Source organism: Salvelinus fontinalis, chromosome 30, assembly GCF_029448725.1.
Source record: "Salvelinus fontinalis isolate EN_2023a chromosome 30, ASM2944872v1, whole genome shotgun sequence".
Lineage (NCBI taxonomy): Eukaryota > Metazoa > Chordata > Actinopteri > Salmoniformes > Salmonidae > Salvelinus > Salvelinus fontinalis.
This window is the reverse complement of record NC_074694.1, coordinates 15,425,108-15,443,043: the sequence shown is the minus strand read 5'-3', so window position 1 is coordinate 15,443,043 and position 17,936 is coordinate 15,425,108. Positions and strand designations below refer to the sequence as shown.

The window sequence follows — 17,936 nt, the reverse complement described above, 5'->3', positions numbered from 1 at the left end:
AGCTGTAGCCCTGAATAGCCAAGCATACATCCCCATCTAGAGCAGTGTGTGTGTACTTATACTATGCTCTTGTGGAAGCCAGAAAGGGACAACAGGAGACCCCGGTCAGAGGGGACTGGGAGGTCACCAAGGCCAGCCAGGACTATCTGGGCAGACAGGCCCGCCTGGGCCTCGAGGACAGAGCGGGGACGTTGGCCCTCTTGGGCCACCTGGACTAGAGGGGAGACCTGTATGTACCTCACCAGTACAATCACCAGTACACTGACCATCCTTGGTCATCAACAACTACCCAACATGTCACTTTTCAACAACAATCGTTCACTGTTCCATCAATGTCTATGCCATTTGTATTAATTGACTCATACATTTTGCATGATGCCATCAATCATGTCACATTTCCACAGGGAAGGGAGATGTCCAAGCAAATAATTCAGGAAATATGCAGAGAGGTACTTAGATGTGAGTATTGATTATGTTTGATCATTGCTGTACTCTGTATAGTACACCTATATCTGAGCCCTCTCCATTGTGTTTTCATCCCAGTGGAGATGCCCTCACTACTTCTCAGTAACCAGCAGCTGAGTAACTGTGACCACTGTCAGACCAGGGATGGGACTCCGGGGGCACCAGGCCCGGTTGGGCCCCAAGGATCTACAGGCTTTCCTGGGAACCCTGGTTCCAGTGGACAGCCAGGCCATCCAGGTCGACCTGGGCATCCTGGGATGCTTGGCTTGAAAGGTAATAAATAGGCTTTAGGACTAAATTAATCTGTGCAGTATGTACAGGTAAACAGTAGAGTAGAATATAAACATAGGCCTAGCTTTTTCCTTTAGTCAAATAAGATTTTAAAATGTGTTTGTACTGTCTGGAACACATTGCATTCTATTTGTACTGTCTGGAACACATTGCATTATATTTGTACTGCCTGGAACACATTACATTCTATTTGTAATGTCTGGAACACATTACATTCTATGTGTTCTATCTGGAAAAAATTGCATTATATTTGTACTGTCTGGAACACATTGCATTCTATGTGTTCTATCTGGAACACATTGCATTCTATGTGTACTGTCTGGAACACATTGCATTCTATTTGTTCTATCTGGAACACATTGCATTCTATTTGTACTGTCTGGAACACATTGCATTCTATTTGTACTGTCTGGAACACATTGCATTCTATTTGTTCTATCTGGAACACATTGCATTCAATTTTTTTCTATCTGGAACACATTGCATTCTATTGTTTTCTATCTGGAACACATTGCATTATATTATTTCTATCTGGAACACATTGCATTCTATTTTTTCCATCTGGAACACATTGCATTCTATTTACACTGTCTGGAACACATTGCATTCTATTTGTTCTATCTGGAACACATTGCATTCTATGTGTTCTATCTGGAACACATTGCATTCTATTTGTTCTATCTGGAACACATTACATTCTATTTGTTCTATCTGGAACACATTGCATTCTATTTGTTCTATCTGGAACACATTGCATTCTATTTGTACTGTCTGGAACACATTGCATTATATTTGTACTGTCTGGAACACATTGCATTCTATTTGTATTGTCTGGAACACATTGCATTATATTTCTACTGTCTGGAACACATTGCAGTCTATTTGTTCTATCTGGAACACATTGCATTCTATTTGTACTGTCTGGAACACATTGCGTTCTATTTTTACTGTCTGGATCATATTGCATTCTATTTGTTCTATCTGGAACACATTGCATTCTATTTGTACTGTCTGGAACACATTGCATTCTATTTGTATTGTCTGGAACACATTGCATTATATTTGTACTGTCTGGAACACATTGCATTCTATTTGTATTGTCTGGAACACATTGCATTATATTTCTACTGTCTGGAACATATTGCAGTCTATTTGGTCTATCTGGAACACATTGCATTCTATTTGACTGTCTGGAACACATTACATTCTATGTGTTCTATCTGGAACACATTGCATTATATTTGTACTCTCTGGAACACATTGCATTCTATTTACACTGTCTGGAACACATTGCATTCTATTTGTTCTATCTGGAACACATTGCATTCTATGTGTTCTATCTGGAACACATTGCATTCTATTTGTACTGTCTGGAACACATTGCATTCTATTTGTACTGTCTGGAACACATTGCATTATATTTGTACTGTCTGGAACACATTGCATTCTATTTGTATTGTCTGGAACACATTGCATTATATTTCTACTGTCTGGAACACATTGCAGTCTTTGTTCTATCTGGAACACATTGCATTCTATTTGTACTGTCTGGAACACATTGCATTCTATTTTTACTGTCTGGATCATATTGCATTCTATTTGTTCTATCTGGAACACATTGCATTCTATTTGTACTGTCTGGAACACATTGCATTCTATTTGTATTGTCTGGAACACATTGCATTATATTTGTACTGTCTGGAACACATTGCATTCTATTTGTATTGTCTGGAACACATTGCATTATATTTCTACTGTCTGGAACATATTGCAGTCTATTTGTTCTATCTGGAACACATTGCATTCTATTTGACTGTCTGGAACACATTACATTCTATGTGTTCTATCTGGAACACATTGCATTATATTTGTACTGTCTGGAACACATTGCATTCTATTTACACTGTCTGGAACACATTGCATTCTATTTGTTCTATCTGGAACACATTGCATTCTATGTGTTCTATCTGGAACACATTGCATTCTATTTGTTCTATCTGGAACACATTACATTCTATTTGTTCTATCTGGAACACATTGCATTCTATTTGTTCTATCTGGAACACATTGCATTCTATTTGTACTGTCTGGAACACATTGCATTCTATTTGTACTGTCTGGAACACATTACATTCTATTTGTATTGTCTGGAACACATTGCATTATATTTCTACTGTCTGGAACACATTGCAGTCTATTTGTTCTATCTGGAACACATTGCATTCTATTTGTTCTATCTGGAACACATTGCATTCTATGTGTTCTATCTGGAACACATTGCATTCTATTTGTTCTATCTGGAACACATTACATTCTATTTGTTCTATCTGGAACACATTGCATTCTATTTGTTCTATCTGGAACACATTGCATTCTATTTGTACTGTCTGGAACACATTGCATTATATTTGCACTGTCTGGAACACATTGCATTCTATTTGTATTGTCTGGAACACATTGCATTATATTTCTACTGTCTGGAACACATTTCAGTCTATTTGTTCTATCTGGAACACATTGCATTCTATTTGTACTGTCTGGAACACATTGCATTCTATTTTTACTGTCTGGATCATATTGCATTCTATTTGTTCTATCTGGAACACATTGCATTCTATTTGTACTGTCTGGAACACATTGCATTCTATTTGTATTGTCTGGAACACATTGCATTATATTTGTACTGTCTGGAACACATTGCATTCTATTTGTATTGTCTGGAACACATTGCATTATATTTCTACTGTCTGGAACACATTACATTCTATGTGTTCTATCTGGAACATATTGCATTATATTTGTACTGTCTGGAACACATTGCATTCTATTTACACTGTCTGGAACACATTGCATTCTATTTGTTCTATCTGGAACACATTGCATTCTATTTGTTCTATCTGGAACACATTACATTCTATTTGTTCTATCTGGAACACATTGCATTCTATTTGTTCTATCTGGAACACATTGCATTCTATTTGTACTGTCTGGAACACATTGCATTCTATTTGTACTGTCTGGAACACATTACATTCTATTTGTTCTATCTGGAACACATTGCATTATATTTCTACTGTCTGGAACACATTGCAGTCTATTTGTTCTATCTGGAACACATTGCATTCTATTTGTTCTATCTGGAACACATTGCATTCTAATTTTACTGTCTGGAACACATTGCATTATATTTCTACTGTCTGGAACATATTGCAGTCTATTTGTTCTATCTGGAACACATTGCATTCTATTTGACTGTCTGGAACACATTACATTCTATGTGTTCTATCTGGAACACATTGCATTATATTTGTACTGTCTGGAACACATTGCATTCTATTTACACTGTCTGGAACACATTGCATTCTATTTGTTCTATCTGGAACACATTGCATTCTATGTGTTCTATCTGGAACACATTGCATTCTATTTGTTCTATCTGGAACACATTACATTCTATTTGTTCTATCTGGAACACATTGCATTCTATTTGTACTGTCTGGAACACATTGCATTCTATTTGTACTGTCTGGAACACATTACATTCTATTTGTATTGTCTGGAACACATTGCATTATATTTCTACTGTCTGGAACACATTGCAGTCTATTTGTTCTATCTGGAACACATTGCATTCTATTTGTTCTATCTGGAACACATTGCATTCTAATTTTACTGTCTGGAACACATTGCATTATATTTCTACTGTCTGGAACATATTGCAGTCTATTTGTTCTATCTGGAACACATTGCATTCTATTTGACTGTCTGGAACACATTACATTCTATGTGTTCTATCTGGAACACATTACATTCTATTTGTTCTATCTGGAACACATTGCATTCTATTTGTTCTATCTGGAACACATTGCATTCTATTTGTACTGTCTGGAACACATTGCATTCTATTTGTACTGTCTGGAACACATTACATTCTATTTGTATTGTCTGGAACACATTGCATTATATTTCTACTGTCTGGAACACATTGCAGTCTATTTGTTCTATCTGGAACACATTGCATTCTATTTGTTCTATCTGGAACACATTGCATTCTATGTGTTCTATCTGGAACACATTGCATTCTATTTGTTCTATCTGGAACACATTACATTCTATTTGTTCTATCTGGAACACATTGCATTCTATTTGTTCTATCTGGAACACATTGCATTCTATTTGTACTGTCTGGAACACATTGCATTATATTTGTACTGTCTGGAACACATTGCATTCTATTTGTATTGTCTGGAACACATTGCATTATATTTCTACTGTCTGGAACACATTTCAGTCTATTTGTTCTATCTGGAACACATTGCATTCTATTTGTACTGTCTGGAACACATTGCATTCTATTTTTACTGTCTGGATCATATTGCATTCTATTTGTTCTATCTGGAACACATTGCATTCTATTTGTACTGTCTGGAACACATTGCATTCTATTTGTATTGTCTGGAACACATTGCATTATATTTGTACTGTCTGGAACACATTGCATTCTATTTGTATTGTCTGGAACACATTGCATTATATTTCTACTGTCTGGAACACATTACATTCTATGTGTTCTATCTGGAACATATTGCATTATATTTGTACTGTCTGGAACACATTGCATTCTATTTACACTGTCTGGAACACATTGCATTCTATTTGTTCTATCTGGAACACATTGCATTCTATTTGTTCTATCTGGAACACATTACATTCTATTTGTTCTATCTGGAACACATTGCATTCTATTTGTTCTATCTGGAACACATTGCATTCTATTTGTACTGTCTGGAACACATTGCATTCTATTTGTACTGTCTGGAACACATTACATTCTATTTGTTCTATCTGGAACACATTGCATTATATTTCTACTGTCTGGAACACATTGCAGTCTATTTGTTCTATCTGGAACACATTGCATTCTATTTGTTCTATCTGGAACACATTGCATTCTAATTTTACTGTCTGGAACACATTGCATTATATTTCTACTGTCTGGAACATATTGCAGTCTATTTGTTCTATCTGGAACACATTGCATTCTATTTGACTGTCTGGAACACATTACATTCTATGTGTTCTATCTGGAACACATTGCATTATATTTGTACTGTCTGGAACACATTGCATTCTATTTACACTGTCTGGAACACATTGCATTCTATTTGTTCTATCTGGAACACATTGCATTCTATGTGTTCTATCTGGAACACATTGCATTCTATTTGTTCTATCTGGAACACATTACATTCTATTTGTTCTATCTGGAACACATTGCATTCTATTTGTACTGTCTGGAACACATTGCATTCTATTTGTACTGTCTGGAACACATTACATTCTATTTGTATTGTCTGGAACACATTGCATTATATTTCTACTGTCTGGAACACATTGCAGTCTATTTGTTCTATCTGGAACACATTGCATTCTATTTGTTCTATCTGGAACACATTGCATTCTAATTTTACTGTCTGGAACACATTGCATTATATTTCTACTGTCTGGAACATATTGCAGTCTATTTGTTCTATCTGGAACACATTGCATTCTATTTGACTGTCTGGAACACATTACATTCTATGTGTTCTATCTGGAACACATTGCATTATATTTGTACTGTCTGGAACACATTGCATTCTATTTACACTGTCTTGAACACATTGCATTCTATTTGTTCTATCTGGAACACATTGCATTCTATGTGTTCTATCTGGAACACATTACATTCTATTTGTTCTATCTGGAACACATTGCATTCTATTTGTTCTATCTGGAACACATTGCATTCTATTTGTACTGTCTGGAACACATTGCATTATATTTGCACTGTCTGGAACACATTGCATTCTATTTGTATTGTCTGGAACACATTGCATTATATTTCTACTGTCTGGAACACATTTCAGTCTATTTGTTCTATCTGGAACACATTGCATTCTATTTGTACTGTCTGGAACACATTGCATTCTATTTTTACTGTCTGGATCATATTGCATTCTATTTGTTCTATCTGGAACACATTGCATTCTATTTGTACTGTCTGGAACACATTGCATTCTATTTGTATTGTCTGGAACACATTGCATTATATTTGTACTGTCTGGAACACATTGCATTCTATTTGTATTGTCTGGAACACATTGCATTATATTTCTACTGTCTGGAACACATTACATTCTATGTGTTCTATCTGGAACATATTGCATTATATTTGTACTGTCTGGAACACATTGCATTCTATTTACACTGTCTGGAACACATTGCATTCTATTTGTTCTATCTGGAACACATTGCATTCTATTTGTTCTATCTGGAACACATTACATTCTATTTGTTCTATCTGGAACACATTGCATTCTATTTGTTCTATCTGGAACACATTGCATTCTATTTGTACTGTCTGGAACACATTGCATTCTATTTGTACTGTCTGGAACACATTACATTCTATTTGTTCTATCTGGAACACATTGCATTATATTTCTACTGTCTGGAACACATTGCAGTCTATTTGTTCTATCTGGAACACATTGCATTCTATTTGTTCTATCTGGAACACATTGCATTCTAATTTTACTGTCTGGAACACATTGCATTATATTTCTACTGTCTGGAACATATTGCAGTCTATTTGTTCTATCTGGAACACATTGCATTCTATTTGACTGTCTGGAACACATTACATTCTATGTGTTCTATCTGGAACACATTGCATTATATTTGTACTGTCTGGAACACATTGCATTCTATTTACACTGTCTGGAACACATTGCATTCTATTTGTTCTATCTGGAACACATTGCATTCTATGTGTTCTATCTGGAACACATTGCATTCTATTTGTTCTATCTGGAACACATTACATTCTATTTGTTCTATCTGGAACACATTGCATTCTATTTGTACTGTCTGGAACACATTGCATTCTATTTGTACTGTCTGGAACACATTACATTCTATTTGTATTGTCTGGAACACATTGCATTATATTTCTACTGTCTGGAACACATTGCAGTCTATTTGTTCTATCTGGAACACATTGCATTCTATTTGTTCTATCTGGAACACATTGCATTCTAATTTTACTGTCTGGAACACATTGCATTATATTTCTACTGTCTGGAACATATTGCAGTCTATTTGTTCTATCTGGAACACATTGCATTCTATTTGACTGTCTGGAACACATTACATTCTATGTGTTCTATCTGGAACACATTACATTCTATTTGTTCTATCTGGAACACATTGCATTCTATTTGTTCTATCTGGAACACATTGCATTCTATTTGTACTGTCTGGAACACATTGCATTCTATTTGTACTGTCTGGAACACATTACATTCTATTTGTATTGTCTGGAACACATTGCATTATATTTCTACTGTCTGGAACACATTGCAGTCTATTTGTTCTATCTGGAACACATTGCATTCTATTTGTTCTATCTGGAACACATTGCATTCTATGTGTTCTATCTGGAACACATTGCATTCTATTTGTTCTATCTGGAACACATTACATTCTATTTGTTCTATCTGGAACACATTGCATTCTATTTGTTCTATCTGGAACACATTGCATTCTATTTGTACTGTCTGGAACACATTGCATTATATTTGTACTGTCTGGAACACATTGCATTCTATTTGTATTGTCTGGAACACATTGCATTATATTTCTACTGTCTGGAACACATTTCAGTCTATTTGTTCTATCTGGAACACATTGCATTCTATTTGTACTGTCTGGAACACATTGCATTCTATTTTTACTGTCTGGATCATATTGCATTCTATTTGTTCTATCTGGAACACATTGCATTCTATTTGTACTGTCTGGAACACATTGCATTCTATTTGTATTGTCTGGAACACATTGCATTATATTTGTACTGTCTGGAACACATTGCATTCTATTTGTATTGTCTGGAACACATTGCATTATATTTCTACTGTCTGGAACACATTACATTCTATGTGTTCTATCTGGAACATATTGCATTATATTTGTACTGTCTGGAACACATTGCATTCTATTTACACTGTCTGGAACACATTGCATTCTATTTGTTCTATCTGGAACACATTGCATTCTATTTGTTCTATCTGGAACACATTACATTCTATTTGTTCTATCTGGAACACATTGCATTCTATTTGTTCTATCTGGAACACATTGCATTCTATTTGTACTGTCTGGAACACATTGCATTCTATTTGTACTGTCTGGAACACATTACATTCTATTTGTTCTATCTGGAACACATTGCATTATATTTCTACTGTCTGGAACACATTGCAGTCTATTTGTTCTATCTGGAACACATTGCATTCTATTTGTTCTATCTGGAACACATTGCATTCTAATTTTACTGTCTGGAACACATTGCATTATATTTCTACTGTCTGGAACATATTGCAGTCTATTTGTTCTATCTGGAACACATTGCATTCTATTTGACTGTCTGGAACACATTACATTCTATGTGTTCTATCTGGAACACATTGCATTATATTTGTACTGTCTGGAACACATTGCATTCTATTTACACTGTCTGGAACACATTGCATTCTATTTGTTCTATCTGGAACACATTGCATTCTATGTGTTCTATCTGGAACACATTGCATTCTATTTGTTCTATCTGGAACACATTACATTCTATTTGTTCTATCTGGAACACATTGCATTCTATTTGTACTGTCTGGAACACATTGCATTCTATTTGTACTGTCTGGAACACATTACATTCTATTTGTATTGTCTGGAACACATTGCATTATATTTCTACTGTCTGGAACACATTGCAGTCTATTTGTTCTATCTGGAACACATTGCATTCTATTTGTTCTATCTGGAACACATTGCATTCTAATTTTACTGTCTGGAACACATTGCATTATATTTCTACTGTCTGGAACATATTGCAGTCTATTTGTTCTATCTGGAACACATTGCATTCTATTTGACTGTCTGGAACACATTACATTCTATGTGTTCTATCTGGAACACATTGCATTATATTTGTACTGTCTGGAACACATTGCATTCTATTTACACTGTCTTGAACACATTGCATTCTATTTGTTCTATCTGGAACACATTGCATTCTATGTGTTCTATCTGGAACACATTGCATTCTATTTGTTCTATCTGGAACACATTACATTCTATTTGTTCTATCTGGAACACATTGCATTCTATTTGTACTGTCTGGAACACATTGCATTCTATTTGTACTGTCTGGAACACATTACATTCTATTTGTATTGTCTGGAACACATTGCATTATATTTCTACTGTCTGGAACACATTGCAGTCTATTTGTTCTATCTGGAACACATTGCATTCTATTTGTTCTATCTGGAACACATTGCATTCTATGTGTTCTATCTGGAACACATTGCATTCTATTTGTTCTATCTGGAACACATTACATTCTATTTGTTCTATCTGGAACACATTGCATTCTATTTGTTCTATCTGGAACACATTGCATTCTATTTGTACTGTCTGGAACACATTGCATTATATTTGTACTGTCTGGAACACATTGCATTCTATTTGTATTGTCTGGAACACATTGCATTATATTTCTACTGTCTGGAACACATTGCAGTCTATTTGTTCTATCTGGAACACATTGCATTCTATTTGTACTGTCTGGAACACATTGCATTCTATTTTTACTGTCTGGAACACATTGCATTATATTTGTACTGTCTGGAACACATTGCATTCTATTTGTATTGTCTGGAACACATTGCATTATATTTCTACTGTCTGGAACATGTTGCAGTCTATTTGTTCTATCTGGAACATATTGCATTATATTTGTACTGTCTGGAACACATTGCATTCTATTTACACTGTCTGGAACACATTGCATTCTATTTGTTCTATCTGGAACACATTGCATTCTATGTGTTCTATCTGGAACACATTGCATTCTATTTTTTCTATCTGGAACACATTACATTATATTTGTTCTATCTGGAACACATTGCATTCTATTTGTTCTATCTGGAACACATTGCATTCTATTTGTACTGTCTGGAACACATTGCATTCTATTTGTACTGTCTGGAACACATTACATTCTATTTGTATTGTCTGGAACACATTGCATTATATTTCTACTGTCTGGAACACATTGCAGTCTATTTGTTCTATCTGGAACACATTGCATTCTATTTGTACTGTCTGGAACACATTGCATTCTATTTTTACTGTCTGGATCATATTGCATTCTATTTGTTCTATCTGGAACACATTGCATTCTATTTGTACTGTCTGGAACACATTGCATTCTATTTGTATTGTCTGGAACACATTGCATTATATTTGTTCTATCTGGAACACATTGCATTCTATGTGTTCTATCTGGAACACATTGCATTCTATTTGTTCTATCTGGAACACATTGCATTCTATTTGTACTGTCTGGAACACATTGCATTATATTTCTACTGTCTGGAACACATTGCATTCTATTTGTATTGTCTGGAACACATTGCATTATATTTCTACTGTCTGGAACACATTGCAGTCTATTTGTTCTATCTGGAACACATTGCATTCTATTTGTACTGTCTGGAACACATTGCATTATATTTTTACTGTCTGGAACATATTGCATTCTATTTGTTCTATCTGGAACACATTGCATTCTATTTGTACTGTCTGGAACACATTGCATTCTATTTGTATTGTCTAGAACACATTGCATTCTATTTGTACTGTCTGGAACACATTGCATTCTATTTGTATTGTCTGGAAACCATTGCATTATATTTCTACTGTCTGGAACATATTGCAGTCTATTTGTTCTCTCTGGAACACGTTGCATTCTATCTGTACTGTCTGGAACACATTACATTCTATTTGTTCTATCTGGAACACATTGCATTCTATTTGTACTGTCTGGAACACATTGCATTCTATTTGTTCTATCTGGAACACATTGCATTCTATTTGTACTGTCTGGAACACATTGCATTATATTTGTACTGTCTGGAACACATTGCATTCTATTTGTATTGTCTGGAACACATTGCATTATATTTATACTGTCTGGAACACATTGCAGTCTATTTGTTCTATCTGGAACACATTGCATTCTATTTGTACTGTCTGGAACACATTGCATTCTATTTTTACTGTCTGGATCATATTGCATTCTATTTGTTCTATCTGGAACACATTGCATTCTATTTGTACTGTCTGGAACACATTGCATTCTATTTGTATTGTCTGGAACACATTGCATTCTATTTGTTCTATCTGGAACACATTGCATTCTATGTGTTCTATCTGGAACACATTGCATTCTATTTGTTCTCTCTGGAACACATTGCATTCTATTTGTACTGTCTGGAACACATTGCATTATATTTCTACTGTCTGGAACACATTGCATTCTATTTGTATTGTCTGGAACACATTGCATTATATCTCTACCGTCTGGAACACATTGCAGTCTATTTGTTCTATCTGGAACACATTGCATTCTATTTGTACTGTCTGGAACACATTGCATTCTATTTTTACTGTCTGGAACATATTGCATTCTGTTTGTTCTATCTGGAACACATTGCATTCTATTTGTACTGTCTGGAACACATTGCATTCTATTTGTATTGTCTAGAACACATTGCATTCTATTTGTACTGTCTGGAACACATTGCATTCTATTTGTATTGTCTGGAACACATTGCATTATATTTCTACTGTCTGGAACATATTGCAGTCTATTTGTTCTATCTGGAACACGTTGCATTCTATTTGTACTGTCTGGAACACATTACATTCTATGTGTTCTATCTGGAACACATTACATTCTATGTGTTCTATCTGGAACACATTGCATTATATTTGTACTGTCTGGAACACATTGCATTCTATGTGTTCTATCTGGAACACATTGCATTCTATGTGTTCTATCTGGAACACAATATATTCTATGTGTTCTATCTGGAACACATTGCATTCTATTTGTACTGTCTGGAACACATTGCATTCTATTTGTTCTATCTGGAACACATTGCATTCTATTTACACTGTCTGGAACACATTGCATTCTATTTGTATTGTCTGGAACACATTGCATTATATTTCTACTGTCTGGAACACATTGCAGTCTATTTGTTCTATCTGGAACACATTGCAGTCTATTTGTTCTATCTGGAACACATTGCATTCTATTTGTACTGTCTGGAACACATTGCATTCTATTTGTACTGTCTGGAACACATTGCATTCTATTTGTATTGTCTGCAACACATTGCATTATATTTCTACTGTCTGGAACACATTGCATTCTATTTGTTCTATCTGGAACACATTGCATTCTATTTGTGTTTCCAGGAGATCCTGGATTAAAGGGTGAGAAGGGCAGTCAAGGAAGAACAGAGATTGGAGATCCGGGAACACCAGGGCCTCCAGGTAATAATAAGAATATAATACATGTTTACTATGTATGGTACGCTACTGTTCATTCAATTGGATATATGCAATTTACACTGAGTATACAAAACATTATGAACACCTACTCTTTCCATGAGATAGACTAAGATCCCTTATTGATGTCACCTGTTAAATCCACTTCAATCAGTGTAGATGAAGGGAAGGAGACAGGTTAAAGAACTGTTTTTAAGCCTTGAGACAATTGAGAAATGGATTGTGTATGTGTGCCATTCACAGTGTGAATGGGCAAGACAAAAGATGTAAGTGCCTTTGAACGGGGTATGGTAGTAGGTGCCAGGTGCACCGGTTTGTGTCAAAAAACTTAGCCTGTTCTGAGGGCAAAAGGAAGGGTGCAACTCAATATTAGGAAGGTGTTCTGTATGTTTTGTACACTTAGTGTAGTTATATCTATTCAGTTATTTAGTTAAGATAGAAATGGAGTCAGGAGAATGTTCTTAAGATTTATGCATCTGAGTCACTGCATAGTGTCCAATCATGTCCTCAGTCCAAGCTGTTGGAGAGTACTTTCTGGGATTCATTTCAGATCTATTGCGACCCTTTTCCCTCTTCTGCAGATTAACACATTGTAAGCCTTCTGGGACCTTAGCTACCCTTTTTCAATCAAAAGTGATCAAATAACAGGATTAGAAATTGTTGGCAAACCAGTAGGACATGTTTTGGAACCACAAGAGAAACATCTAATTTGTAATTGTCTACTTTCCCAGGTCAAATGGGTCCCCAGGGGTACAGTAAACCAGGTCATCCAGGGAAGCCAGGACCCCCTGGTTTAAACGGGGAGGAGGGTAAGAGAGGTAACCCTGGGGTCCCGGGCCAGCCGGGGGTGTGTCATCTATCCATGTGTTACGGTGTCATGATGAGGAGCAGGGATCCTTTCAGTAAGGGACCAAACTATTGACCCAACATGGCAGCAGGCAGGCAATCAAACAGTCTGGAGTTGATGCATACATCTCAAAGAAAAACAGCAAATCTTTCCAATCTCAGGAAGATCACATTTTACAGTGTTTCCCATTAGTCACGGAAACAGGAAGTACCTCTTAACATGTATATAGCAAAGATACTCATGTGCATCCTTTCATGACTTTTATCAAGCCCAGTTTATACCTGGTTCTAACCTGGTCCTTTGTCCTGATCTTGTCCACATTTTGACTGTCCCCACATTTTTAGACAGGTGTAGACAGTTATAAGACTGTGATCTGATTGTGATCGAATCTTCCTGACCAGCTTCTTAGGTAGTAAGGCACACGTTGGCTTTGGAAATATCTGTGTAGACGAATCTGGACAAATGGCACCATTGACTTATGTAATCAATATGTGTCTTAAAATAAATAAATAAATATTATTTTGATGGAATAGCTGTGAAATAATTTGCATACAGGGAGGGTCCAGGAAATCTGGTCACAATGCATGCACAGTGGACGGATAAGAGACTACATTTCTGAAAATTTGTGAAGAATCAGAATGTGGACAAGATCAGGACACAGGACCCATATTAGCAGCAGGTATAAACCGGCTTTAGAGGGGGAAAAAACGTATTCATTCTGTTCTTCTCACATTCTGCTTGTTATGTCATGGGCTCTATTTTGCTTTAAAGGGATAGTACAACATTTTGGCCTTTTTGTACTTACCCAGAGTCAGATGAACTCATGGATACCATTTGTATGTCTCTGCAGGCAGTTTGAAGGTAGGTTCTAGAGCAATTGCTAACTAGCGGAACAGGAACAGCTACAGGAACAGCTAGCATGAAAAAATGCTTCACTATCCCTTTAAAGAATGATAGTAATTGCTCCTACATTTGGATGGCTTTGGTTGGCATTGGTTGGATTCTGAGCCAAATAGCAATACAAAAAATCCAATGTAAAGAATTCTGCATTGCTCACACAGGAATAAAGGGTTGGTACTCCACTTGGACAATGCTGATGGTACATTGTCTTGCCATATACTGCCCCCTGGTGTTGATTTTTTTTGCACCATACTTTTTGATTGGTCACCCCAAAATTATGCATTTTTTGCACCAGACTTTCTGATTGGTCACCCCAAAATGTTTTTGTTTTTTGCACCATACGTTCTGATTGGTCACCCCAAAATTATGCATTTTTTGCACCAGACTTTCTGATTGGTCACCCCAAAATGTAGTGTTTTTGCACCATTTCTTTTTCATGGTCACCCCTCAATTTGTTTAGCAAATTTGTTTGTATTTTTTTATGAAATGTTTAAAGACCCTGTAATGTATTATAATTTGTAATTTGACAAATAAAGTTGTTGTAAACAACATCTAAAGAATTATTACAAAGTGTCAGGCTAAAACTGTGAGCTTGCTATCTCTATAATGGAGGCTGCTATGTTCATGAAACATTTTGATGAATAAACATATAAAAGACATAATCTAAAACCTGTGTGCATTACAGCGATGCTATTTCAGTTTATATTCTGTTTTTTTTACAATAACTAGTTCATGTATTGTATGAAAAATACATTTAAAAGTTTTTTTTTTTTACTTGAGTAGAGGATAGGCCTACCTACTATAACACATGTAAACCTTGGAAATCCTAGCTACTTTCTGTCAAAAGAGTGAGGGCTAGATGAAACATGTTGACATCTTGATTTAATCTGAAGTTTGCTCTGTTGCAAATGATTTACTGTTTGCGCATATAGGACATTTATGTTCCTGAGTACCTTACCTTACCGTACCTTGTCTTACCTTAGCCTATCAAGTTGAAGTATTTTTGGTTATTTATAAAACTGAACTAATTTACTGTGTATTGATGGGCTTTACCTATGAGAGCTTGGTCGTTTTTTTGCTGTGTCTAATTTTGTATGTGTAATGGTGACTTTTGTATTGACTTTTGGTATCATTAATTAAAACTTTTCTATGACGTGAAGTTTTTTTGTGTTTGTGTGTGTCATGCAAATTAAAAAGGATATTCCACCACTTTTTACCTCATATTATTAATTTCCCTCTGCTTCAAAATCACAGTTAAAAATACATAACTTTTGATGAAATCATAATGGGAGCTTTTCTTCTTATCTTTTTACATACTGAATTTAGAAATGTGCCATTTTCATATACTGTATGTAGACACTTGTATGGTTCTGGAGATAATCAGGTAAAAAAGTGTTGGAATTTCCTTTAAAGTACAGAATTCTCACTGGGGGTAATTGGGGGTGATAAATGATGGTCCTAACACTCTCACACTCTTACATCTTTGTACAATCTTGATCAACTGTCACATCACAGTTGCCGGATGACTCAGCCTGAATTTGTGTGTGTGTATCTGTGTGTCTGTTTATGGCTGTCTGTCTGCATTAACAGGTAATGTACACATCCTACACTAGATGGTGCACTGGGATTACAAGTCTGCAACTAAACTGTGAAATAACTTCATCAATTGGGATGCTTAGTCAATTGAATGAAAAATAAATACTTTATAGATTGCTAATAATAATAATAATAATTTAGAATTTCTAGCTATTTTCATAAGAAACTCAGCTTCAAAGGCATAGAACAAACAAGCAATAGATCTTAATGAGTAGCCTAGCTATAATTAGCTAGGTCAACCAATACGTCTTCATGAGTAGCCTAGCTATAGTGAAGTCAACCAATACATTATCATGAGTAGCCTAGCTATAGTTAGCTAGGTCAACCAATACATCACCACAAGTAGCCTAACTATAGCGAAGCCAACCAATAGAGGCCAAGTCTTTGATGGAGAAAATGTGGAGGACAGTTTATGCTGCTACTGTATATGTCTTGGGGATAATATTGACAGCACTGCTAACCTGCACCTGAACCAACCAATGACACTATGATAGTACATCAGTTATATTAAAGCTGAGGTAGGCCTACTGCATGATTACAGGTTGTTCTTACATGTAACTATTGCTATCAATCCCTTCAAAAGTTAACATTTTAGTAGTGTATACATAGGTCTGAACATAATTGTAAAAGTAATTGTGTTGCCTTTGATGTAAATGAATGTTAGGATATTTATATCATGATATACCCAATCAATATACTATTGCAAACCTGGCAAAAGAGCTTAGCAGCCATATCAATAGCACATACGCTCCTGTATACATAGGCTTACACATGCCTGGGGCTTGTGTGGTTCAGTTGATAGAGCGTAGTTTTTGCAATGCCAGGGCTGTATGTTTGATTCCCACAGGGCACCAGTACGTATGAAAATGTATGCACTAATTATAAGTTTCTCTTGATAAAATTCGAAAATCCCCTTTGAACCCCATTATTTAACAATGTTCAATGATGATGACCATACAGCCCCATGTGTTGGTGAGGATAACTCGCGCACATGTCACACCTCACCAGCCTACATTCTTCTCATTAAGAAAAAAAATATTTGCAACTTTGTGGAGCTAAAAGGAAATAATAATGAACAAAAAAATTAATACCCAACATGCGACAATTTCAGTTCATAGATGGAAAAAAGTCAATTGAAATAAATTCATTAGGCCCTACTTGTCACGATCTTTGTTGTAAGAATTGGACCAAAATGAGGCGTGGTTTGGGTTCATCATCTTTATTGCGTGAACCGGCAAAAAACAATAAAGAACAAAACGAACGTGAAGATATGCAGTGCTCAAGGCAACTAAACACAAACAAGATCCCACAACAACAGGTGGGAAAAGGCTGCCTAAATATGATCCCCAATCAGAGACAACGATAGACAGCT

At 35.7% G+C, this 17,936-nt stretch overlaps 1 protein-coding gene across 2 annotated transcripts in view; it reads left to right on the top strand.

Annotated features, from left to right (window-relative positions):
• col21a1 (collagen, type XXI, alpha 1) overlaps positions 1 to 16,127 on the top strand; it is a 56,709-nt gene extending 40,582 nt beyond the window's left edge. The window contains exons 25-29 of one of the 2 annotated variants that reach the window (XM_055889851.1): positions 83 to 229; positions 405 to 459; positions 544 to 738; positions 13,129 to 13,206; positions 13,953 to 16,127. In XM_055889851.1, coding sequence (XP_055745826.1) covers positions 83 to 229; positions 405 to 459; positions 544 to 738; positions 13,129 to 13,206; positions 13,953 to 14,143 — 666 coding nt within the window. In that variant the 3' untranslated portion in view covers positions 14,144 to 16,127. Of the gene's footprint in view, positions 1 to 78; positions 230 to 404; positions 460 to 543; positions 739 to 13,128; positions 13,207 to 13,952 lie in introns of those variants that run through there. The other variant, XM_055889852.1, reaches the window with a different exon arrangement.
• Positions 16,128 to 17,936: the final 1,809 nt, after the last annotated feature.